Raw genomic sequence first — 27218 nt, forward strand, 5'->3', positions numbered from 1 at the left:
CATTAATTTCAGACAAATGCTCAGGATGCACCATATGTTAAGTGCACTCTTCATCATACTGCACCTACAGACTTTAATAAAAACATCCACAACGTGGAAAGTAGGTCAAATGTAAGCAAATGAAAGGGGTGAATAATCAACTCTGTAAACAGATTAACCATGTGATAATAATATCAACGCATTTCTCCTTAAACGTGTTCTTATCAGAAAAGGCATCAGTCAAACAGGATTCCTTCATAAAGTTGGTCCAATTTCGCACCCATGACCCCCCTATAAAGATGTCTGGGCCAGAAATACAGATTACGCACCCACCAGTTATGCTGTATCTGCTCTTGAGATAGAGAGAAGGCTTTTGCTGTAGCTTCACATGCACTTTAAGTTGACATAAAAACAGGCCCTGAAGAGGCTCTCCCCTAATCCAGCTACTACTCCTGCTCACCCCACCCTCGTGCTGCTAGCATTTTTGTGGGTGAACTCAGCAATGAACTTACCCACATTAAAACCCAGTCCCCCCCCATTTTTTTTTTTTTTTTTTAATACAAACCCTATCCCAGATCCAGTTTACCATGGGATTAACCCAAATGCGGGATCACCCCTTTCATTACCGATGCCATCTTCTGCCTGCTTGAAGTGCACAGAAAACTTCAGTCTCAGACACACAAAATCTCTAAGCTGAGACTTTTTGTGAACACTCCTTTGAGTCAGAAAACAAGAGCACGGTTAAGAGCTCAAACCACACAGCAGCACTCCTGGCAACCTGCGCATCTTGTTACAGATACCGATACTTCTCTGGGCATGGGAAGGCACTTCGTTTCACTTCCTCCACTACCCTGCAACCAAGACGTATTGCTATCAACCACATCCTAAACTTTTCACCTCTCGGGTTAGCATCACGATCTGGTTTAGCTGCAAGTTTCAACTAGTCTTTAGAGCCACCTGTTAGATCATCTGGTAAACCAAATCACCCATACCCAATTGCACAGTGAATTCAAAACAATAAATAAAAAAAACCTAGTGTACATTAGTGGTGGACGTACTAGCTCGTTAGCGGGCAGATGAAGAAATTAAATGCTGTGGTCAAAACTGTGAAAAAACCACACTCATAAAACAATGTATGTTTTTTCAGTTATAGCAGACATCACAACAGACAGCAAAACCACATTTCCGTGCCTGGTTGGTTTTTTTTTTTTAATGGATCTCTGGCTTTTTGCCATGGAGTAATTCTATGGTTTACTAAAATGCAGTCTCTGGGCTTATAAATTTCATATTTAGCTTGCTAAGTTTGTAATCTTGCCACCCTTTTAATCAAAAAGTTTTCAGGCAAGCATTTATATGCAAAATATTCAAATCCTAACATTTTTACCAACAAAAATACAGAGAGGTTGTATCTGTTTTGGTTTATGAGACTCTGTTTTGCACGAACTATTATAATTATTCCTTTTCGTAACAGCAGCTTCCCATGACAATTAGAGACTTAGTAGTGCTATTCTGTTTGCATTAGAAATTTGCCAGAATACAAGAAAGGAAACCTTAAAATCATTAAACTACCTACTGACTGTTTGCAAACCTCTTTGTGTACAATCACTATCTGTTTTTCACAAAGGCAACAGAAAAAGCTGGGGGGAGGAGGAAGGGAAATAGGTTTGATGACTAGTGGGTAGCTCAGACTGTGTTTCCTTTGTGTGAGCCTCAGTGAAGATAAAAGAGTAAGTTGGAAAATATTAACCTTTAATATAAAGGGAAGGCAGTTCAAAATGACTGATTTCTTTACTGAAATAAGTCAGTTTTCACTACTGTAACATACCATGTTACGTAGGTGAAAGCAAAGGAAAGAGAAGTGAGAAAAAAATTGTTTTTTAAGTCACCAACAAGGCATACAGTGACTTTACCATCACAAGTATAACTTCAGCTCATGAACACAAAACTGAAGTTGCCTTAAAGTAGCTGCAGAACTGCACAAGAAGCTGGAGAAATACTCAGCACAGTAAAACCTTGCCGACTCCTCAGTTAGCAGGACCTGAGCAAGTCTGTTCAATGGTGGTTAAAGCACACCTGTGAGTACTTCAGTCGTACTCTTGAACACCATCCACATGCACCAAAAAGCACTTTATCTTAACTCTGTACCTGTAAACAAAGTTTTAAAAATAGATGCCATTTTCTGCCAATGCAGCCCAAAGCAATACAAAATTACTCTCAATATCCATCGCAGAACACGTGTAGAGCTCATTTGATATGGTTGTAAATCAGGCTTTCTCCAGCTCTACTGACTAAGCTAGACTGTACACTGAGAGATATTATAGTCTCGCTAAATTCGCAGCTGTTCTGCCTCCAAAATTGGCACCCTTCTGAGGAAGGGTAACCAAGAAAGGTAGAGACAAAGTGATGCTCAGATAGAGAAAGTGACCTACTTTACCATCTAAATCCCACTGCTTCACCAAAGTGGGAAAGCACAGCAGTGTTTCAGTGGAGAGCACCAGATATCAAACCTTCCTCCTGTATTATGCTGAAGGCAGCCCTCAGACTAGTATTTCTTTTCCAAAGTCCAACTTGCATTTATGCTCAAAACTACATTTACAGCTTCTCACACATGTGGGGTATTCATACGCTGAGGAGTGAAGACTCAACCAAAGCCATGATCCTCACTGTTGAATACTAAGCTGGTTCGCCTGATCTTTTGACAACTCACATTGTCATTATCTTCCTTCAACCTCTGCAACAAATAAATCAAGAAAGAGCCTTGTACACATTCATTGTCTAATGGACAGGTAGAAATTCAAATGAGGTTAAAAAGAGATTGGGAAACTAGCTACCTGAGATCTACACCAAGAGCCTACCTCAGACTAATTCTGCATAGAACCAGGAGGCACAGAAAGGTTTAACAAACCATGTATTTTCCCTAACTTTACAAAATAATTGTTTGTACCGGAGAATCAAGAACCCACTGTGCTGCAACCACTGCATGTATAGCAACAAGCCCCACTTCTGGCATTTGCCAAGGTTTGGGCATGCAGGAAGAAGGCAGGGACACGCTACCACAAGGTAAGAAAGTTTGTTTCGGTTTTCCCCAAGAAATCCCACCCAGGTAAAAAAGTACTATCATCCCATTTTCCAGATGGAGAATAGAGGCTGAGAAGATAGATTACCAAGGGCAAACTTCCTTAATACAAATCAAAGAATTGACTGCACTACTGCTGAAAGGTACATCACTGGAGCATGCTAATTGCAGCTGGGATGGAGAAGCCAGCAGAATTCACATGGCAAAACGAGGACAAAACTATCTTGGGAAACAGCACCCTGCCCCAAGCATCTTACAATCTAGAGAGATAAACACAGCCCCTTTCAAGTGACTCCCATTAATATCTCATCTCCCATTTCTTAACATACTGGTCTCCAAAACCTCCTCTGTGGTTAGAGTTACGCTTCAGGAAATAGTATTACTTCCACTTCCCAGACAGAGAACTGAACCAGTGAAAGCCAGAGGTGAAGTCTCCAGAAGGTATGTAATGGGATTTTTAAAAATGCCTAAGCAGACGAGACATGTAATTCAGGCAGAAAGTCAGCAACAGATAAATGCTCAAGAAGATTTTCAAGAATTCCAAAGCACAGGGGGGACCTACCCATACCTATAGATACATAAATGTACCTTTGCATCTTAAAAAAAAAGGCACATCAAATATAAAGCCTGGAGCACCACAGAAATTTAGGCATTAAAATCCCAAACTACAATCTTCACCCCCTTCCCTCCCCACTCAGGAATGACACAGTACTGAAGTCACCAGAAGTGCACAGGAGTCTCCACCTCCAGCACTGAAGCTCCCCATTAACCCTGCTGAGTCCCCTTTCCAGACATGTTCAGAAGAATCTTTGGCTCGACAAGATCAAGCTCTTTGGCATCCAGCTCACAACTAAGCCCTGTGAACACCCTCCCCCTGCAGCTCCCCCAACTCAATGCTTCTCCACCCATGTCCTCCAGGGAGCTGAGAACCACTGCCAGAATTATTCCCACATAAAATACAGCAGCAGCACATTAAAAAAAAAGGGGGGTGGGGGTGGGGTGGAGAACAGATAGACTGCTATGTAACAGCCCAGTGGTTAAAGAGTTTAATCAGAGCACTACATACATGACTTTAATTCTTTTTTTACTTCTCCTTCCCACCTCCTAGGAGAACATCCTGTCTAATAGGCTTCTGTGAACTCTGGGAAGGAAATACTCCCAATTCTTCCACTGGAGAAGGAAAGTCCCTTTTCCAGTTCCTGCTCAGAATCATCGTACATGAAAAATGACCATAGGCTAAAACATGTAAATGGGTTTGGGGCAGGGACTGGAACCCAGCACAACTCTTTCCAGCTGGCCAGAGTCTTTCCAGGGTGACAGCACAGCATGCATCTCTCCTCTTTCAGCTCTGCTGAACTATTAAGGATTTCATGCAAACCAGACAGCTTTCTGCTGGGTATCCTGGTCATTCTCCTGGGAAAGAAGAAACGTGGGTTTCACTAGTAGACAGAAAAGTAGCCAAACTAAGACGAACCAAGGGTGTTGCCTTCTCCAGCTTTTTTGTTCATTTTTTTGTCTAAAAAAAATCCGCACTATGCTTACACTTTAAAATGAAGTTTAGCTGCCACTCTTCAAAAAGTGATTCTGAGACTACCAAGCCAAGGCAGCATGTCCCGGCAGCACCAACTTTGGTGTTTCAGCCTTCAAGCAGTGAAAGACTTAAGACACACCCGTGACCTCAGCATTTCCCTGTGAGCTACCCTCCGTACGTGCTGGATTTCTTTGGCTCCCGTGCCGAATCGGTTAACTCGCCCCACACACCGCAAGCATCGCTCTGCCCTCATTCAGCTGGCCCTGCAGCCCAGTGGTGCAAAAGCGCCTGCAGCATCGCTCCCGTCTCGCTGCAGACAGCGGTCACAGCGGCTTGTCTGAGGTCTCAGAGGAAGCCCTCGACAGCATAGTCCAGAAACTTGCACCTGGATCCCCCAAGCCCCAGACCCTGGCGGCTGCGTCTCATCCACCTGGGAGCTTTCTGCTTTGCTTCACACTAATACAGAGAGGTATTTCCTGTGTCTACAGATTTTCAGGCTCTCCAGGTTCTGTCGCAGGCTTAAACAAACCTCATGACCCTTAATACAGTGCATACTTACAGCGACATTTTTCTTTGAAAATGGGTAAACTCAGATTATCCCAGGATTCTTCTCACCCACACAAAAAGACTTGTTAAAAATCAATGCATTAGAAGAAATACACACCTGAGTTCCAGGCAGAAAACAGAGCTAAGTAAATAGCAACTAAACAAAGGACAAAATATCATCATTTTGTACATTCACAAGGCCTATACATCCATTGGGCTGAAGGCATATTTGAAAAAAAAGTTGCATATGCAAAGAAGCTGGACGTCTGTATCTGCAAAGGAAAGTCTTATGTCTTTCTACAGAGGTACCTTTTGAAAGTGTGTAATAGCAAGGCTGCTAATGTTAGTTTGAGAAGCATCTTGTATACATGTTTGAAAATTCATCTTCAAGCGGAAACCTACAACCTCAGAAAAAAAACCACCCCACATGTATGCTCGTGGGGGCTCTCTTCTTGTAGAATCTTGTGGTGCTGTTGCTCTTTACATCTCTACATGATCAAACCTAAGAACAATTGTCATCCTCAGTCAAATGTGGTTTTAGGAAAAATGCCAGAAACAAACCATTCCCCAGAAATTTCCAGGATGCCATGCGCACAGAATTATAAGACTTTTTCTTATGCTGCCAACAAGTGAAACAGGATGCATGTTTTGGTGTCACCAGTCTGTAGAGATAAACCAGGAGATGTTGCGAGGCAGAAAAGAACCAAGTGTCTTGTAGAGATGCATGGAAAATGTCTTTCTCCTCATGTTGTCCAGGTTAAAGACACATTATTAGCTTCATTTTCCTTAACAGTCATCTCTAGAAGCACACGGAAGCGGAGAGATGCAAAGGAAGCAGGATGTCACTCTTGAATGAATTAAACCAAGAGCTTACACACAATTTACTTCTCAAGACTAACACCTCCATATTTACATATGGACAAATACATAACAAGTAACTGACATAAAAAGTCCTTTGATGTTTGGAGAAGTCGGTGTCTCTTCCACCAATAATGTTTTAGAGCAACAAATAAGCAAGAAACTCTCATCAATGCTTAGGTTTTGTTGTTGTTGTAGTTGTTATTTAGGACAAGACTGAGAAAGAAAACACACAGTTTGTCCCCAGAAATTAAGAAGTACTGATAAAAATCGTAAATAAGCAACGTGCTCAGACTGCAACAGCTTTCTGCAATTAGGACAGAAAGCCTACTGGTTAAATTGAGTATAAGAATACACAATCTATCCTTTGTTAACACGCTGATACAAACATACGGGGTGTATTTTATGCACAAAGTCTTTCCAATCTTCTTGTGTTATTCAAACGCTATGGACTGAAATTTTAAGAAGAGGCACCTACTTTGTATCTAGTCACATGCTTTATAGAATTACAGAAAGCAGACAGTAGTGGTGTTGTAGCTGACTCTCTTTTACACATCAGCACAGTGCCATCTTTCAAAGGGGGCACTGTGAAAGTGGATGGTTGTCATATAGAGTGAATGGTACTGCAGGGAAATAGGAGACGTGAGAAGAAAACCAATTAACGAGCTCCCTCCAATCGTTCCTTGTTCTCTGCCTCCTCCCGCAAACCAAAAATCTAGCATAAGCGTTTTGGCCAGCTTTGGCCTTATTCTCTTTGCTTTCCTTCTCCAAATGTTATCACAAGACCAGCCTCGCCTATTTCCAACTTTTATCTCCAAATACAATTAGCAGAGTAGCAGGCAGGAGGATAACTCAAGTATCTTTCGTGTTATCTCCTGGTAACCTCTGGGGCATAAGAACGAAGGAAATCCCGTAGCAGTTAAGGCACTGCTGGACCTCATTACACAGCGGACACGGGTTTAGAAGGAGTCCTCTTCCCTCCACAGCAAATACATATTCATACAATATTCTGTGATTCTCTACAGCCTCTCATCTAATAATGGACGTTAACAAATTAAATCTTAGATCACTCCCTGTCATGTAAATATCATCACCATTTCAGAGAGGCAGACGGAGGCACAGAAATGTTAAGAGACTTGCACAAAGTGCTGCAGAGCGCGAGCTTGCAGTCAGAGAAACCACAGCTGATAATTTGTCACATGCTTTAAATTAAAAATGGCCTCTTCCCCAGATTCGAGGCAGTCAAGCCCCTGGGTAGGCATCTGCAGGTATCCAGAGCAGGAAACGGAACAGATATTAACGCTGACTTTTCTCTGCACACCCATGGTGCTTCATGACGGACAAGTACTGAACTCACACCCCTTCATCCTGCAGCCGCCATAAAAATCCAGCGGAGACCCACATCCCTCTCAAAGCCAAAACCACGACACAGCTTGGCTCAACTGCTGGATTCAAATGCCCACGCACAGAGTCCACACTGCCACTGGCTACTTGGCTGTCAAGCAGCTAGATGGTGGCTCGTCCACCTCAAACCCAACACAGGATCTCCCAAGGCAGACAGGAAGCTGGTCAGAGACACCGCCGGAGCTACTGACAGAAACCTGGCCCTGCACAGCCCTCGGTGAAGCGGCTTTCATGAAAACATGTGGACAAGCATTGCCAGGTCCAAGTGTGCCCCTTCCCCAAGACTTAGCTGGGCTGCACTACAGTTATTTTGACTCCCTTGCGTTTATTAATAGGAAAGCTTAATAGGAAAACACCACTGTGCTTTCAAAACGAAGTCCAAAAGTGTTTCAGCTATGAGGCATGGCTTATTCATCCCTGTTAAAGGTTAGAAATGGGAAAAAGTGGTTGCCCAAGATAAAAACTTTCCTCAATGATTGCTCCACTTTCCCCATGGTTTTAAAAGGTAAAATTTGAATCATACGCTAAATAGGAGCAATTGGTTGACCACCAAACAGAAGTTACTGAGACAGACAGGTTAACTGGATATCCAAATATTTTAACCTGGAAGCCCTCAGTTAGCTATCTGCGTTACAAAGAATGAGCAAAAATGAAGTTCCACTTCTCCTGCCATGAAGCAAAGAGACACGAAAAAGAAAATGAGTGATCAAAATGCCTTCTCCCTCAACCCCAGCTAACAACTCCAATTTGCCTTATGATTAATTTTAAATAATGCTGTCAAATTAACATGGTAAACGACAGCTTCAGCCATTGACCAACTGTCAAGAAGAACATCCTGCAACCCAGACTTTCCAAACACTGAGGTCCATGCACCACCACCCAAGCCTCCTCCCAGCCCCCACAAGGGGGACCCAAAGATCACACCACTGTGCCAGCTCAGTGGGCTTCAGGTTACCTGCTCTTCTCTCATCCCCTGCTGAGCCTGCTGTTGTAACCCCATGGACACCCTGTAATGAGTTTTGAGGAAGCTCTCTGCCTTGAGGACACAACAGACCCAGGCTAGACCTTTTTGCCGTTGCTCTTGGGTTTAAAATTGCCAGTGTTAAATTTCAATAGCATTTGCTGTCACTGCCTACAAGTACCACAATGTTTTATTAAGTATTTGCAGAGAGCATGTGTTGGCCCTGCTGTGTTTTGATTTGTTGATTTTGGATTCAAAGTTGGAAAAGACAAGGGGAAAGGGGCCCCTTTGCTTTCCGAAGTACTCTTCTGCCATAGTAAATCTGCATCACTGGCTACGCCTGTAACTGAAACACAGGTGATGTCTTAGTAGCAGCCTCACCATGGCCTCTATATGGTGCTACTCCATCACCAGCTACTCAATCCTAGGGCAATCATATCTTTCTGGGGTAAGCCAGGGCAGGGTCAGAAGGGGTTTTTCGCATTTGCAAATTACCCAAATAACCGAGACGCTAAGAGAAGCCACATACATAAGCAGACAGAGTAAATACAAGAGAAGTTTATTGTATTTAAGATGGAGGAAAGAGCAGCCTTTTTAAAAATTAAATGCTCTCAACGATCATACACAACACATGCACAGTACACAACACAACACATGCCAAACAAAATCTAATGGCAGGACCTATTGTTACGCAGATTCTTCATAGCATGAAGGGGACAGATTTTGACTTCTGCTCAACTGTGAGATGCTCTGCTGAGGTTTTTAAGCAAACACAAGAAAAAAGAAAAGCGCACACTCATTGCCAATGTTCCACATCCCAAACATAACAGTGACAGGTTTTTCTCCTTTGAAGAAGTTGAATCTCATCCAGCAAATGTCAGAAACCTCTGGCAGTATAAGATCCTGCAGAGAAACCATTTAAGTAGACCAAAAGAGAGAGGCCAAGTTAGAAGACCTCCACTCAAAACTATGTCCTGTGTTCCCTCTCCTCCTAACACAAAAAGGGGAATTGCCACCAGCATATCTGTGCCATCTTATGATACATAATCCACAAAAACTTAACAAGCAATTCCAGAAAGAATATGTATGTATTTTTAATTTGCTATTATTTTTTCTTAGGAAAGTACACCTCACATTTTTGAAGAGTAGGAAATTATGACGAAAGTTGCCAGCTGTATCTCATACCCAGCTCCCTTGACTTTATAATGAATCGTGGGACATTTCACTCTTTACTTGCAAAAAACAATTATGGAAGAATATTGGAGGAAAAACTAAGAAGCATGAGCCAAGTGCAGTTTGGCAGCTTAAAATTAGAAGGGAAATAAAAAGAACCCCAAATTTATTATTTTTATCTCATTATTAGTTTTAAGCCAATCTCATGATTTTCTGGGGACTGGCATGATTTAACATTTGGAGCTGGCAATACAGCATACCATACAAATACATAACCATAAAGAGACCAATTCAAGTTTACTGTGGGGACTATAACTTTGACTTGCCTGACATTTGCACGTTTAAACATCTTAGCCATAACACCACAATGTTCAATACCAGAGCATTACGTACCTGTCCTGTGCTAGGAAAGATGATTCCTTATGTCTAAATCCTATCCACGCAGCCAAGAAAGCACTATTTAGAGTTCTGTTTACTATTTGTGACATATTTCAGTTATATTTGAAAAACATTATTAAAAAAAAAAGTTATGGACACCTGCTTTTGACATTGTGCCAAAACACTGCCTGCTACACTGAACTACAGAGTTTGTGCCACCACTAAGATAAACAATATCAAGGGAAAAAATTTACAGAAGTACTTCAAGGTACCAGTAAAACTGTAAAAATATCATCTTGAACCAAGACAAAACCTGTAAAAATATACAGATAAACAGAGAGACAAATAGGTATTCTTAAAACCACTTCACATTTTTGTATTTTAAAATAAAGATTTATTTTTAATTCAAACATTTCATTTCTTTCATAGAACACCATTTCTTGAGTATAGATATGTTCGGCTTCAAGTACATTGTCATCTGCTAGTTAATGCAAGTATCGGTTTATACATCCTGTGTTTCACATTATCATCTTTGTTCTGCTCCTGCTGTGCCTTGTGGCTAAATAGGTTTTCTGAAAGTCAGTGGCAACAGATGTGCTCAATCTGCAGACAGCAAAAGAAGTGACTTCTGTAACAATTATAATTGCACTGTTCACAAACTGGCCCATGTCTGTGATAAACCCAGTTCTCTATTATATCCACAAATGGTACATCACATCTTCTCATTAAAAAAAGATATAAAAAGTAAGACCAAATTGATAACTCTGAATTCTCAACGTTTGACAGCCTTGGTGTTAAGAGTCACAAAATCTGTTTCCTGGCTTTAATGCACCGAGTCCGTGGTATACACTGTGATTTACCTGTGTGAGCACCGCCTTCACTTTTTGTAACATAAACCAAAATCAGAATCCCTGCCTCAAGGAGCTTACAATGGCAATTATTGCACATGCCTGAATCCTTATGTTTAAAGTTATTTCAGTTGCCGAGACAAGCAGCCAAACATTTGCAAGCCAGATTTACAATCGCCTCTGCAGCCTTAATTCTACTTTCCTAATGTCTATTTTGTGCACTGAAAGAGGTCCTCTAGGAAAACTGGTAATGAGATCAGCGAGTGTATAACTAAAACCTGCACCACAATGCACATACACAATGGGGCAGGATCAAGCTTACACAAATGCTGTAAAGCTTGGGCATCCCAGCATCCCGATACCTCACTTTGAAACCTATCTGCTAAGTAATGTTTCTTCCTGTGCTGAACAACCTCGGCACTTCTTTTTTGCCCCCAAAAGGAAAGCAAATCTCACCGCACAAAATGGTGCAAAAGTTACTCTATGCAAAATGGTGACATAGCTTCCCTCTCCTGGCGGGTAGTAAGTTCTGACTGTTCAACAGGAGCTTTATGCCGGAGCCGTATTTCCAGCCGCGCCGGCTGACCCAAAGAGCCAGCGGCAGTGCCAGGCGGGAGGGGAGCCTCCCGCTGAGGAGGTCCTCATCACCGCTCTCTCTCCCTCTGCCACGGCCCAAAAGGGGCTGGGGGTTCTCACCAGAATGGTGTCCCTCACTGCAAACAGCAAAGGTGATGGAGTTTCTCGCAATAAAAAAAATAAATAAATTTTAAAAAACTGCAAGAATTTTTTTTTATAGGTGAAGGTGTTAGGCAACCCTAACCACAGGGTCACCGCTGGCCCCCTCTATAATTACGAGCGGGCCTATAAACTAACAGAGTCAGTGAGGCAGCATCACAGCAATTAGCATCTTTCAAAGACATAAAAATGCTTTTATGTTTAAGCACTGTAGAGCACAGCCTTTTGCCAGTAAAAACAGAGCGTATGTCTTAATTTAAAAGTTTGCTCAGCATGTTTTGTGCTACTTCCTGTGTCTTAAGCATCTGTCTGAATTGCCAAGACAAGTGGGGGAAAACGACTCTTTCCTTTGCTTATGAAAGGCAAAACCAGGGTGAAATGGAAGTGCTTGTCCTCATGCATGTCATTCTGCAGTTGCGGGGGGGGGGGGGGGGGGGGGGGGGGGGGGGGGGGGGGGGGGGGGGGGGGGAAGGTTATTTCAACAGTAACTCGCGGAGAAGTCGCAACAACAAACTTCCCAGTAATTAACAGGACCTCTCCACAGAAAGGCTGTCTAACATCTGTATCACGAGGAAAAGAAAGCACAGAATCTTGTTTCAGAACTTAGCAGTTATTACCAAGTAAAAGGTTTCTGGTTTAACAGCAGAATAATACATTTTCTACCTTTTCATAAGCTTCTAAGCTTTTCTGCTGGCTTCAGAGGCTAAATAACCTAAAACTGGGACAAACAAGCCTCAGTTGTCAAACCGATTTGACAGCCTATTTTTTACATTTTGCGACTTTGATGGAAAAGCCACTTGTTTTTCTCTTCCTCCTTAATAGTCCTGTGTGAGCTGCAGTCTTCAAAATTTCACTTCTAATCTCTCTCATTTTGAAGTTTTCCAGTTCAGTTCTGACTACCCATCGCCTGTATCTCTATTAAATCTTTCCTACTGTTTATAATGGAGAACAAATTCAGCCAGTATAATTTTAGCTGGCTCTCCAGCTATTCTTCAAATGAAAGACAATATATACTCAAGTACTGAATGTGTTAAAAAAAAAAAAAGTGCACACGTGCATGCACACACGTTCACACCGAGCCCAGACCATTGCCAAAAAAAAAAAAAAAGACGAAAAAAAAGAGTATTTTTCCGTTACACAGGTAGTGCATACACAAACCACTTCTCTGTGATATATGTGTTTTATGGCCATGAAGATGAAAAACGGTCAAAACTCTGCCCTAAATTAAACAAATTGATTCCCATCTTTACCCCTTTACCAAAATAATTTACTAAGGCTTAAGAAGCAAGCAGACTCAAGGCTGGGATGTCATACAGCCCATATATTAACTCAGTCGGCAATAAATCTCCCCTTACTCTCCATATTACTTTCTTAAATAGCTCACTATAAAGCCCCAACCTAATTAAAAACAGCTTTCTCGGCAACAGTGGCCTTGATTTCACTTATTTACACATTAACTGCAGCCTCCGTTTGGCCAATCCAGTCTATTCCCTGTACCACGCAGGGCCTTTTATCTGCCCCGGACAGCATTTTCTCCAGCAGATGAAGTAGATGCCGATTGATTTGCTGTCGAGCATGGTAAATTAATAGCAACAAATTGCTGAGGGCCCCATCTCGCTGCTCCACCATGCTTCGGCAGTTTTGCTTTATTTGCTCCATGATGGGCAGCAGTCAGGCCTCTTCAAGTCAATTTCTTCTTAACAACCAGCAATACTTTTCAATGGTGAAAATAGAGCCGTTCCTTGTAAGTCAGAAATCAATATCCTATTGCCCTTAGAAAATGCTAAACAAGCAGTATTGGCAATCCACTTGGTACTAGAGGGTATCAGATATAATGCAAATCCATACTGCTTCCCTCCTCGTAGTTATTACAGTTTGCTAAAAGGTTCCTAATGCCATTTATCATCATTTACCATCGACTACTGCAGCTATGATTATGATATCCTATCAGCTAGCAGAGCCCTTTCATTTCTATCCAATTAATATTTTAGCAGCACTCAAATGGTTGTTGCCCAAGTCCTGTAATAAAATTTACATGGATTGGACTGAATTTTTTTTTTTTTTACTGTGATCTTAAAAAGTCATTTCATTTATTTTTTAATACCCAGCTTCTTAAAAGACCTGAATTTTCTTTCAAAAATGCTGAAATCCAACATTCTCGAATGTGAATTAGTTCAAAGACGGAGGTCTAACCAAAAAGAGAAACTCAGAATTTACGTATTGCCACATCCAAAAAATATAACCGAAGTAAAAAGTGAATGCTGTATCCTATTTATGCTTTCCATCAGTCCCATTCACAAATATCTGTTGTCTGTAGCCAAATACACTTATTTTAAGAGATAATTACAATTCTGAATTAAAACCTTCAGCAAGCATGTTTGATTACAGCAATTTAAACAAACTGTTTACCATAACATTAAAACAGCCTAATTTCCAAAATTAAACCAAATGACCACCACCAAGTAGCAACAGTATTTTAGAAACACGGAGCAGCACGTCAACTATTCATTCATAAACTATCAGCTGAGCCCATTAAAAACAAACGTTAAAAAAGCAACTTAGTAAGCAATGGGCGTCTTCAGACCACACTCAAACGTTCATATTTGTGCTAATATTGAAATTTAAAACTGTAGGGAAGTATCTGTTCATACTGTGACCCAAAAAGCCCCAACTCAATGCCTTCTTTTTCAGAATGTGTCTATTTTGAAGCTCTATTGATCCTAGTACAGAATATCAAAAATTAGCTTAGTATTTTAGGCTATAACACCACATGTCACAACATACCCCACACTTGTCTTTAAAAAAAAATACCAATGACTAATTCTACCAGTCTAATGCTATTTACTCAGTTACCAAAATTTAAATTAATTATGTTCTCAAACATAATTGTTAAAAATTGGCAACATTATGCAGGCTTAATTAAGATTAAATCCAATTTACTAAATGTACTTTAATTGGTACTAATTACATTAGCTTTCCTTTCAGAATGACAAATTCCCCATAGGTTTCACTTTAATAGTCTTCTATCAAAATCAACACAGGATGACTGATGATGAGCATCACACGAGGGGTGGGAAAAGAGACGCTCTTCCCCCCTCTCCCCCCCCCCCCCCACAGGCACACTCACTACCGCTGCTCTCTGCGCATTTATCCTTTTATCAATTTGCTAAGTCACAGAGTCATGACTCCATCACAGCCATCATTTTCTGTTCCAGTGAAAAATTTCTCTAAAAATAAATACTCTGTGGCTGGGAGCAGCCAAGAAGAACAGAAGCTTTAACAGAAAAATACACAAAGGTTTCAAATATCAGGGCCACCAATTACTAGGGTACTTCCAAGGACTCCAGGGAGTCCTGCTCTTGAACCCTTTGAGACGCAAATCTAATAAGTGAATAAGCCTAACCTGATCTTGAGAACTAGGCCCAATTACGCCGAAGGGCAACTTCACTGCATTATTGCCTGCTTTCCATTACAAGGGCATCCAGCGAGTACATCTGGAAAAGAACCTGAGAGGAACCAAGGCTGTCTGCCCAGAAAAACAAATAAAGACAGATAGGCCTCTGTGCTAAAGTGAAAAAAAGAAAGAAAATATAATAAGTAGGTGGTTTGCAGGGCTGTCTGTATTTCATAATGTGATAAACTGCCCTCAGGATTTTTGATATGATTGAATTTAGAAAGCTGGGGTGGGGGGAGAAGAAAAGAAAAAAGGGTGAATCGCTCAATTTCAGCCAAGTAAAATTCAAAGGTGGGAGAGGAAGAGAAGGGAATTTAAGGTAGAGGACTAAAAAAGCTTTGCGCACATCAAATGAAGCTATCTATATAATATACCAAATTGGACCCTAACGCTGTGATCATAAAGCAAGACGGGAAATATTTTGCAGTTGCTGAAGCAAGAGGAGAAAGGGAAAAAAAAAAAAAAGATGTGGCAAGAGAAGGGGAGACATGAAAGATATGAAATTGACATCAGATTTAAGAATGATAGCAAACAAGTTTCTTAGCCGCAGCTAATCTGAGTCAACATCTGACAAAATATTTAAGTGTTTTGCATGAAAGTACAATACTTAAACTACTAATTTGAACAGACTGAACAGTAATGGAAAAAGGTGTTTAATTAAAATCCAGTCCTTTGTAATCCCCACACTTACTTGTAACTAAGTATTTAGTTTCTCTAGAATATCACTGATGACTCCATCGCCATAACTGTATACAATTTCTGGAGTAAAGCATTTAGAAATTAACAGTTAAAAGGGCTTTTGCTGTGGATATTTTTCCCCCGCTTAAAACAATTTAATTACACATTGCACTTGCTAGCTGATCTTGTCCCACAGAATTTTGTGCAGTCAGTGTAAGTCCACATACAACTAACTGCTGTAAAAACAAGGTACCTAGAAATATAAACAAGTTTGACTGAAATGCTTGCTTTCAAGCGCCCGCAAGAATTTGCTACGTAGGTGGCCTGTAAGGACTCTGGTCTTTGTGAATTGTTTCCGTATCTACTACATTACTGACTGGGGGGGGGGGGGGGGGGTGTTTGGTTTTTTGTTTTGTTTTGGGTTTTTTTTAATGGGACCTGAAACAATCTGGCTATTCGTTTGAGAACAGACCCAACACCTCTGAGAGTCAGTGACCACTCTTTCTACCAGCACCCACAACCTGAATCAGGTCCAGAGAGTCACCACGTACGTACAAGCTGATCAGCTGGAATCACAGCCTTTTCCTCTCAACTGTTTGTTAAGCGTGCTTGTTGAGTCTTCATGGTACCTGTGAGGAGGACATCTGAATTCAACAGGTCTACGTATATGTCTGTAAAAGAATATGTATGTGCAAGGTCCCATAAGTTTGGAGCTGCGGATGCAAAATGCTTTGAGGCAGGAAATCCCGCCGTCTTCGTATTTGTATGCCATCTAGCGCAAAGGGCCCTAATCAGTACCGTGGCATTGAGATGCTAATGGAATACAAAATATAATAAATAATAAATAACACAAAAAAACATTGGACTTGTATGTCTGCTCTCAACAAGATAAAGAAATCCTATTTCCACAACCCAGAGAAGTTCCAAATCCCTAACTTTGAACAGAAATGCGTACAAACCAATTTTCAGATGGTCCTTCTTCTCCCATCCAACCAATTCTTTATTTCTGCAGTTTACGCTCCCCAGCAACGCTGGCGAATTGCTCAACCGTTTGCTAAAATGAGTTGTCAGTATTAAACTCCACCATATAAAAAGTTCCCTCACTGGAAAAGAGGTCAGATGTTTAATTCATTCTCCTCTAGAGAAGGTTAAAAACACACATTACCGAATAAGAAACTCTGATTTACACTACCATGCTCCATCTGACTAATCTCCCGCTAACCTTGGCCTAAGTGCTAGACTTCAAGGCACAAAACCGAGCGTGCTAACATCCTCGCAGAAAGCTCATTTACTCTTTCGTGTTTGAGATGCTAAGACACTGGTTTTGGACAAAGGTCCAAGTAAGCAGCCTCAGGGAAACAGGAACATGGCTGTGCATCAATTGCTTTCATAGCTCCAGCTTAAATCAGTCTGGGTTAACCGAAGAGAATGGTCTTTTCCACACACAAATACAAATCCCTCGACACCTAATATGCATTCGTGATGTAGCTATCATCCCAAAAAGTAAACCCCAAAGGTTCGAGGTCAGACAGATCTGCAGGTACAACCCACATACCCATCCCTCCTCACATATACCCTCCCCGTGCAGTATAGGACCACTTGCACGCGCGGAGACTGCTTGTGGAAAGTTAACCGAATAATGCACAACTGGCAGCGAAGACCATAACCTACGCAGAGCCCATATACCATACACAAGATGGAATTTTCGGGGCCAGCTGAAGTACAAAAAAATTTCCAATGCACTCAAGCATGCAATTAAAACAAGTCACACAGAATACACATCTGTTTTAAGACTGATGGCAGAAATTATACAGAGCATTCTTACACAAAACAAATTATCTACCTACCTGTTTATGCATCTCTATATTCAGCCCATAGGACATCTCGTAATACTAAGAAAGAAGAAAATTACTCTATTAGACCTCACAACTGTGAAAACTATTCCAAAATTCACTTTTACTCAAACATCATCTGTACAAAGACATACAGACCTAAAAATATTTATTGGCCTTTAACAGCTCCTGGAATTCAAAGGAGCATTTCACAGCAACCTTTTTTTTTTTTTTTTTTTTTGCTTTATCTACATTGCTTCGTGTCAAATTTACAAAGAACAGCCATAAAACAAGGAAAAAAACAGACAACAAAAAAATCACGAAAAGTAATCATAACCAGAGTTAAAGATTAGAAGCAGAAAAAAAGCCACACAGAAAATGCTCAAGATTTTATTCCCTAGCACACATAAAAGATGCCAAAAAAACCGCCCGAAGTGCTTGAAGCCAGACACATACATAAATCAGCAATGTCTAACAGACCGGTTATTCAATATTTTAAATTAAAAACACAAAAAAGCTGCAATTAAATTGCAGGGATGCAAAAAATGAAAGAGCATGGAAATTCAGAGCCAAAGCAGATACACCAATGTAAGTATGTCCTGTTGTGCCTGAGTATTGCGGGGAACTCAGTTCAGTGTGTAATGTTAGTACCAAACAATCTCCAAGACTTAGGCATATCAGGCATGAAAAAGACAACTGCGAGCCTTAACATTTGCCTGTGCTCTTGGCTAAGAATTTTTCAAGGTTATTTACTCTTTTTCTGAATACAAGAGTGTTATTTGTCACGTATATATGGAAAACGGCTAATCCTTCATAGATGTACAAGAGAACAGATAGCAAGAGCTCCTCTGGAGTTATCATGATCCATCACGCAAATATGTATTTAGAGATGTCTTCCTATGCACATTATTTAACCAGGCAGACCACAACCGTTGAGGAAATCCCTTTTACAGCTGAGATCCCTGCCATTCTGAATTCAGTGAAACAATGAACCAGCTGCCCAGGTGCAACAGTTCTTCTAGGAAGTAGGCTTCGGGTTTGCATGCATACATGTACAATTTCGATTTACTCCCATCACAGAAAAAAATACTATCCCGAATCGTTTTACGGAGATACGATCATTGGGAGAAGTCAGCAAAAGTGAAAACATCATCCCCAGGTACACTACGAAAGTGGTACACGGCTTTAAAGGGCTGACAAGTAATCTGCTAGCATTTGGAAGAAATATCCCCAATTGCTTAAAAGGTTAAAAAGCAGGTTTCACAGGGAAACTAACTGCTGCAAACAAGTTATAAACCCCTGAACCTAAGGATTTATAATGGAAGCACTGATGCAACCTCAACAACTGCAGCACTACTATAATCTTTCTGTTCGCCTCCAGCAATTCGAGAGTATTTCGGTCTCAGTATACCAAGCTAATAGACATTTTGAATTTGTTATGCAGCTTGCTTACCATGACATAATGTCGCTGCATCTCTGTCTTCTCACTGGCCAGTTTTTCACATTCTAGCTTTAAACTGTTCAAAATATAAAAAGGAAGAAGCATGGGTACTTTGTAACACAAAACTGACACTCTTCTGAGCACAGGTTACTCCCCTTTTCAACCATTTCTCCAACACACAAACAGAAATGTGCTTTCCAGCTCTTGCTTGGGAGTTCAGGGTGGGGTTTGTACTTTTCCTCTTTCAAGAGATACTGTGCAACATCCTCAGGTCCTAAGCGAAGTGCATACAGTACACAGGAGAGTATTTTTCTCCGACAAAAAAAAAACCCAACACTGGTTCACAGAAGAAGCACGCAGTGGTTCATACCTATAATACTTAAACTTGAGAAGCCACTTACAAATCCATAATTTGCGTTTCGGAGTTTTTATTTAAAAGAGTTTTGAAACACTTCTTGCTTTCACTCAACCCACAGAGGAATCAAACGCGTATCACCACTTCAAGGAGAAAAAAGTTGCTGGATTTTTTTTTTTTTTTTTTTTTTTTTTTGCTGTTACTGGTGACAGAACTGCAAGGAAAATACTGCAGGTAATTTAAGGAATACCGTGGTAAACATTAACACCTCCGCTGTTTTTTTTTTTTTGTTTGCTTTCAGAAGCCCGCTAAGCAATCCTGCCAGAAGTCACTTGTCACTTTGAGGACACAGGCTCTTCCACCTAAGGATAATGAAATAGCTCGCCGCCTCGCTTCCAGGTTATCAGCACTTGACATGTCAATGAAAGGCGCGAGGGGGCCGAGCCAAGACAAGATGCGTGTCCTGAGCGGCATTTTGAAGAAAAGCAGAGGACGAGCCCAGCCAGCCGCATATTTTTCCATCAACCCCCACCCCACCCCCCCACCCTCAAAAAAAAACCCAACCACAAACCGGAGCGTGGGGAAAACAAGAAAATCCGCTCGCCCCGTTCGGCTCGGAGCCCCGGAGAGCCCCCCGCCCCGAGGGCCGGGCGCGGCGGCGGGATGCGGAGCGCCAGGCGGAGGAGCGCCCGGCTGGGGTGGGTCCCGGCGCCCCCGCCCCGCCGTCCCCCCCGGACAGCGGCGGTGGAAAGCGGCGAGAGGCGAGCCCGCTCGGGGAAAGTCGGCAGCGTTACCTGTGGTACTGAGCCTGCAAAAACTGAAACTCCTCCTTAATCCGATCGCAGGACTCGGAAATGGTGAATTTAAAGGGCTGCGCTGGCTGGTGAGGAGCCTGCAAGCAAGCAACAGCGGGTCTTTTAATCGCCCCCTCTCGCCCGCCCGCGGCTCCCCCCGCCCGGCCGCCGCCACCCCCCGCCCGCCGCCGCCGCCGCCCCCCGCCGCGGCCCTCGCTCCCGGGCTCCGCGGAGGCGCAGCCCCCGGACCCCCGCCCGCCCGGGGTCGGCGGCGCGATGCCCGAAGCGCCCCGGGCTGCTGCCCCGACGGGGGCGCCGGCGGTGCGGGCCGCCGCGGGGGGAGGCGTCGCCCGCTCGGACCCCCCGCACCGGCCGTAGCCGCGGGACGCGGGGCGGGCGCCGGGACCGCCGCGCACCGGGCGGGGGCAACTCGGAGGAGCCAACCCCGGCCCGGGGCGGCGGCGGCGGCGCGGCGGACAACAATAAGAAAATGGCTACAACTCCGCGGTGCCCGCGCCAGAGCGCTGCCCGCGGGGCCGCCGCCGCCACTCACCGGGTGCCGGGTCTGCGGGTACATCTTGCTCAGGTCGCGGATCATCCACGCCGCTTCGGGGGGCGCTGGCGGCCGGAGCGGCGGGGATCAGGGCTGCAGGCGCGGCGGCGGCGACGGCGGCGGGCAGGGACGCCCCGGCCCCGCCGCCCCGGGGCTGGCGGGGCACCGCCGGCAGCAGCGAGGCGCGGCGGCGGCGGCGACGGCGGCGGCGTCCGCGGGGCGCGGGTGCCGCTGCCACATCCCCCGGGGGCGGTCAGCGGGCGGCGCCGACCGGCTCTCCCGAGCGCCGCCGCTCCGCGGGCTCCGGCGGGCTGCGAGCCCCGTGCGGCGGCGGGCGAGGAGGAGGAGGAGGAGGAGAAGGAGGAGGAGGAGGAGGAGGGCGGGGAAAGCCCCTCCGCCGGCGCGCGCTCCGCCAGAGATCCCCGCCGGCAGTTTTCTCCCCTTCTGCAAACTTTTTCTGCTGCCGGCGGCTCTCCCGGCGCGGCGCGGCGCGGGGCGCGGCGCGGCGCCCCGGCGGGGAGGGCGGCTGCGGCGGGCGGCTGCCCCGCGCGGCGCTGCCGGCGCGGAGGTGCGGTGCGGTGCGGTGCCGTGCCCTTTTGTGTGGCGGGCTGGTCCTCGCTCCTACCGGCCGGACCGCATCTCCCCCGCGAGTGCTGCTTGGCCGCTCTTTTTTCGTTCTTTTCGGCTTTTTTTTTAATTTAAAAAAAAATAAAAAGAGAGCGAGAACGATGAAAAAGAAGATACGGTCCGGGCTGCTTTATTTATGTCTTTCTTTTTTTTTTTTTTTTTTTTTTTTGGTCTCTTTTTTCCCTCCTCGCCTTTCGAAACTCCGGGAAGTGGCGGCGGCGGCAGCAGCAGCAGCAGCGGCGGCGCCGCCGCGCGGAGCGGAGCCCCGTGCCCGGCCCGGCGGCGCGGCGCGGCTCGGCCCGACCCAGCCCTGCCCGGCCCGGCCCGGCCCCGCCGCCGCCGCTCCGCGCCGCTCCCACAGCCCGCTCTGGCGAGGTGACTCCTTTGACCAAATTTAGCAGCGGCTCGTCATTAACATTCTGATACATATTCACAGCAGCCGGAAGGCCGCCGCCCGCGGGGCACCCTGGGAGCCGCAGTCCTCCCGCGCCCCCCCCTCTCCCCGCCCTGCCTGCGCGACGCCGCGCCCGGGACTTCTCCTCCCGTCGGGTATCGCGGCGCCGCCCGCCCCCTCTCTCCCACCCCCCGCTCCGCCGCCCCGCCCGCGAAGGGCGTCGCCGGCGACCAATCGGCGGCGGCCGCACATTAATCGCCGTTCTGTATTAATGCCCATCATTTCGCCGCTGACAAATGGGCATACGGGCCCGGGAGGGAGGGAGCGCGGGGGGGGGGCGGCCCCGGGCTCAGCCCCCACGTGGGCGCCTGACGCCGCGCGGGCCCGCAGCCAATCAGGCGGCTCCCCCTGCCTCTCCGCGCCTGTTTGCCCGCCGCCCGAGGTGGAGCCTCGAGATCGCTGGCGTTCCGCGGCGCCGGCGTTCGAACAGGGGAAACATTTGTTCAGCCGTCAATCAAAGTAACGTGGGCCGGTGTCGGCTGTCGCTGCCGCCGCTGCTGCTCCCGCCGCCTCCCTCGCGCGGGGCGGTGGCGCGGCGGGGGGCGCCCGCCCCCGCCTCCCGCCCCGCCCGCGGCCACCGCCGGCCGCCCGCGCCGCCAGGGACGCGCGCTAATTAGGGGGCAACGTCTCCTTAAAGAGACAGGTGCGGCGTGCCGACACCCCGCGGGCCGCGGCGGGCGGGCCGGCCGCCGTCTCCGGGCTCGCCTTCCCCGGCCCGTCGTGGGGCTCGTCGGAAGGAGCGGCGTTTGCCGCCGGGGGCTAGGCGGGGGAGCTGCCCTCGCGTCGCCTGCCGTGAGGGACGGGCGATCCCCGAGAACGGCCGGGGGGCGGGCGGGCGCCCCCCTGCCCTCGCCTCGCCTCCCCTCCCTCCCCAGGCGGCGCGGTGCCGGGGCAGGCCTCCCTTCGCAGCGGCCCGTTTTAAAGCATGCACACCCGGAAGGCGCCGAGGCCGAGGCGGGTTGCGGCGGGGCAGCCCCCGGCCGTTTGAAGTCTCCTGCGCCGCTGTCTTTCCCCACCGTGCCCGGTGCCGCTGGGCCCCGCGGCGTGGCCTGGGCAGGCGGAGCGGTGCCGTGTTACAGTCGCTGAATGCGACGTGATTTAAGGCTTCCCCCCCCCCCTTCTTCCTCCCCCTGCTGGCTTTGCTTTAGGGACTCTTTACTCTGGGAAGCGGTTGCAGTGAGAGGGTCTTAGCTACTCGCAAGAGTAAGCCTTAAAGACTTGACCTTTAAATGATACATTGTAAAGGTAACGCTGACGTTCGACGGGGCATTTTCTGCCGGCGTCAGGCGGGAGGAGAGCGGCTGGGGCCCAAGGGCCCGGTTGCTGAAGGTGCAGCAAACGCACCTGGAGATCGCCTAGCGAAAGGAAGGGACGGGTAGCTACAGCCGCGTCTCGCAAGCAGCTTGGCTGCGGCTGCCGCGGCTTCGGTGGTCTGCAGGCTGGGCAGCAGCCTCCAGAATGTGTCTTCGCGGGCCTGCAGGTCGCATGCCTGCTGCACTGCTGCCAGGGGCAAGCTGTAACGGGAACGCCTGATTTCCCCCAAGAAACAGTTCTGCACCTAGTGGTGCTGTGTCCTAAAAAGACCCCAGAACAATTTTGCCGCCGAGCCCCACTGCAGACAATGCCGTGCGGTGACGCACATGTGAGGGATAGCCTCCGACTGGGGTTTTTTCTCTCTGTGCCTGTCATGCTTAGATTTGCCTTCAAGCAGTTTGTATTCCTCATGAGCTGCAGTTCAAACCTGCATGCGAAATAGATGCGGTTTAGTCACATCATTTTTGCTGCCTGTATTCCAAATCTACAGTCTCAAAACTTGCACTCAGCCATTAGTGCCCTAACGATGGTAGCTAAATTATATATACTTAGATTTTTGGTCATAAATTCTCTTTACTGCCCACAGATCTCTAGCTAAGGCCTGCAGCTGCCGAGCACCTTGAGGCCTTGATGGGACATGCCACACAGGTTTTGCCACCCAGGTTTTCCTTGCTTACATGACCTCTGAGGACTGGTCTAGTAATCAGGAGCTCAGGACTCTGAAGCTGAGTAGCGGTGGTGCTGATGAAGGTGGTAACAGCGTCCATCTTCCGCCACTGCCTAGGGCTCAGAGCTGCAGGAGGCCCGGGATGGAAATTCCCCCTCATTCTGAAGTAGAGTTTGTAACCAAAATCTGCTCCCTCCACGGTGAGTGCTGTAACCGCTAGCATCTGGAGCGGTGTGTGGCAGCTGATTCTGAATCCTTTTGAAGCAATTTTTTGCCTAAAATGGCAAGTGGTCCACTGGGAAATGGACCAAAACGTGTCCTTCTCGCCTTCTGTTTTTATACCACCAAAAATGTCTACATGTTGGGTATCGTAATACTCAGCCTTCAGCCTACTTGTGTATTTCATTTCCGCTGGAATTTTCATATTTACCAAGTTCATAATCACTATTCTAGTGGGATTTAGACCTCTAAATATTGTTCAAAGATTTGGAGATAAAACACCTGCGTAATTACAAAAACACCGCTTCTCATGTCTAAATCTTCCAGCACCAAAAATGCTTTTAAAAGTTTGGTCATGAGCACACTTCGCTAGGCAGCAGAGCACTTCCAGCACCTCTGAAACAGAGGATGTTCACCATGTGCCAGGATCAAGTCTTGACATTCAGAAGTATGGCTGCCAAATCTGCAAATGCTTAAATGCCTGTCACCCAAGTGCTTGAAAGCTGTGCAAGAACAGAACAGAACAACTCACTCTGCAGAGCTGCAAGCATCTCTGGAAACGTGATGGGCGAGCTCAGCAGATTTTACCATCAAATACGCAGGAGATGATGGTAAAGGAGAAGGACGAGTCCAGTTATAAAATAAACACTACCTCTGAAGAAACTGAATTCTGAAAATAACAGCAGGATTCGTTGTTCCTTGTCGCCCTGCACGAGTTTGGCATGAGGTACAGAGCTCCAAATGGAAAGGTATTCAACACCTTAGAAGGCAAACACATACAGCTTTTTGGTAAAAGCAGTCCCTCTTCTTTTGGAGGGCAGTTTACCAGCGCCGTTCGTCGAAGATTCAGCACTGTTCACTGTTGCTTGCCATTAGTCTTCAGTGAATTTGTGTGGCTAGAAGTAGGGCAGAGTTTGGTTTGCTGAGCTTTAGCAAGATGTACATATCTATACACTTAACTCTTTATGTAACTAATCACCGTGTATTTTTGCACAGTTTTGCAGCATTCTGGCAAGATCCATGAAACCCAGAAGTTTAAGAGAAAGTGCACTATAACTTGCCACTTTTAAGTGATGTGAATTAAGATCAGAATGTCAATGTCATTCTATTTTCCTATCTTTTGTCACTTCTGACACAGCCTTGATGGGTCTTTAAATATAGGTTGTTTTGTATTTAAAGTTCCTTGTTTTTTCCTTCTTTTATGAAAAATCTTTTATGGTAGGTTATATAACATGTACTATTATCTAGCAAGTGGAGAAGGTAGCTTTTAAGTGTTTTACACATGTTGCTGAAGATTTCTCATAAGTGAATCAACTGCAAGAAATATTTAGGCAGTTTTAGATGCACAGTCAGTGTGCTGAGTTTTGACTGGTGTAGAAGAACCCTTATGAAATATCACAGAGGAGCCAGGCGTTGTAAAACATTGCATCCATTCTTTTTCTCCTGTTATCAAGAAAAGCAACTGGTTATTTCAGTCCTGTTAATTCAGAACTAGTCTGCTTTTGTTTACATTCAAAGTCTAAGGTCTGAAATGAACAGAACAATGTACGTTTATGTATTTATTTTACAGGATAGGTAAAAAAGAAACTCTATTTTCCAGCTAAGATTTTCTAACCCACTTTCAGACTCTGGTGATTTTTTTATAGTCGAGTCATAACCTTAATACAGAGATTTATCAGTGCCAGAGGACCTTTAATAAAGGGTCCGATTCTGAGGCCATTTTGTATGTAACCCTACAGATTTCCTGTCTGGAATGGCTGTAGCTGAAGTCGAAGAGAGTTGTGCCTAGCACTGCAACTTATTATGGTTTATTTTGGGACCAAGTTACCAGGTCACCATGCTTTGTCAGCTGTGTACTCACACAGACACACTCACGAAAATAAAGGTGTTAAACTGATAAATCAATCGGTTCAAAATGGCTCCAAGTAAATCTTACATCAGTACACATATTTAAGTGCACTGTGTAACAAGTGCTCTTCTTATCTTTCAAAAAGATAAACTCAGTGAGGTTTTCAGTTGAATTGGCACCAAGTTCTCTCTGCTTAAAACTTTTAATTATGTGGTGTTAAGCTAGGTTTTACTGGTAGAAGAATGTAATGGCGTGACACATGGTTTATGTTCTTGTGTTTTACAAGTGCTATCAAGTGACCCTGTCTCAGTATGTTTTTAAAACACTCCCTGCCTACAACTTTTTAAATTAGTCATTAGTGACCTTAGGGATATGTTCAGCTAGTAAGCACATTAAGAGAATTTATGATCCTATGTATAATACAATGATTTATATGTCAATTTATATGTCGCTTTCTCACAAAACAAGAGTTTTGCATGTTCCAAACTATTTTTCAATGAAGTCTTTACATTATTCTTTAACATTGTCAAAGTCCCACTTTATTCAGTTCTTTTCTAGGCATTGGTGTTTTGGATTCATGGTCTTTGTTTATTTCTGCTCGATTCATTACATGCAAAATTCTTGCAATGACACAATCTGCTTATAAGAAACTCACTTGGGATGTGGCAGGAAAACGTCTGTTAAAGTCCACAGAAGTTTTTTTCTGCGGGAAGGATAACAGTTTAGGGCCTATCATATACAGGAAGCTGGATTTGCAAACTTACGCAGTGGAGAATGGCTTAGGCAGATATTTGAAATTAGAGTAATTTTTCCGCGACAATGCTCCCTTTCTCATTGAAATCTATGAACTAGCAGTAAGGAATATTTTCTTCCGTGGCAAACCCATGACAAATTCTTTGGGAAGAAAACTTAACTTCCTTGGAGAAGTCTCGCAAAGTCCTATGCCATCATTAAGTTGCATTTACACCTTTTTATCATATTTGAGATGGGAGTGCTACCTAGTCACCCCTCACTTTCTGCAAGGGAGTGACTTAGTCTTGAGGCCCACCTGCAACATTTGCTAAATGGAAGTAGCCATAAGGCTGTTTATCCCACATTTTGTGGCAACATTCTTCCAGCTTGCAGTAAACACGGAATGAGTGCAATACAGCTTGAACTGACAAAGCTGGACCTGAAGAACGCATTTTCACACAATTATACCTTATAGTCACATTGCAGCTAGATAACAAGTTATACTCCTGATGAGAATATAATATTTCTTAGTGCACTTTATTCGCAGGAACCACGTTAATCTCAGTAACTTGAAGTCCACCGGTTCATTTGCAGCATTGGATACAAAACTTTCTTAGCTTCCAAAAAATTAATTGGATGGTTTCAGAAGAAAATATATGGGCTGGTCTAAGTGCTGAAAGCCAGAGCTATAACGAGGAAGAAGTTACGCACTCACATGACGCAGCCTCCCTTGTGTTCACCCCCAGTATAAGAAGAACAA

The 27218-nt window shown here is 45.0% G+C and overlaps 1 protein-coding gene across 1 annotated transcript in view; it reads right to left on the reverse strand.

The window, feature by feature from the left end:
* The window catches only part of LOC127027179 (transducin-like enhancer protein 4), a 75818-nt gene extending 55124 nt beyond the window's left edge, over nt 1-20694 (reverse strand). The window contains exons 1-4 of the mRNA XM_050912737.1: nt 20597-20694; nt 20044-20141; nt 18907-18970; nt 17469-17513 (exon numbers count right to left, since the gene is read on the reverse strand). Coding sequence (XP_050768694.1) covers nt 17469-17513; nt 18907-18970; nt 20044-20141; nt 20597-20641 — 252 coding nt within the window. The 5' untranslated portion in view covers nt 20642-20694. The remainder of the gene's footprint in view (nt 1-17468; nt 17514-18906; nt 18971-20043; nt 20142-20596) is intronic.
* Between the last annotated feature and the right edge of the window lie 6524 nt (nt 20695-27218).

This window comes from Gymnogyps californianus, chromosome Z (genome assembly GCF_018139145.2).
Source record: "Gymnogyps californianus isolate 813 chromosome Z, ASM1813914v2, whole genome shotgun sequence".
Classification (NCBI taxonomy): Eukaryota; Metazoa; Chordata; class Aves; order Accipitriformes; family Cathartidae; genus Gymnogyps; species Gymnogyps californianus.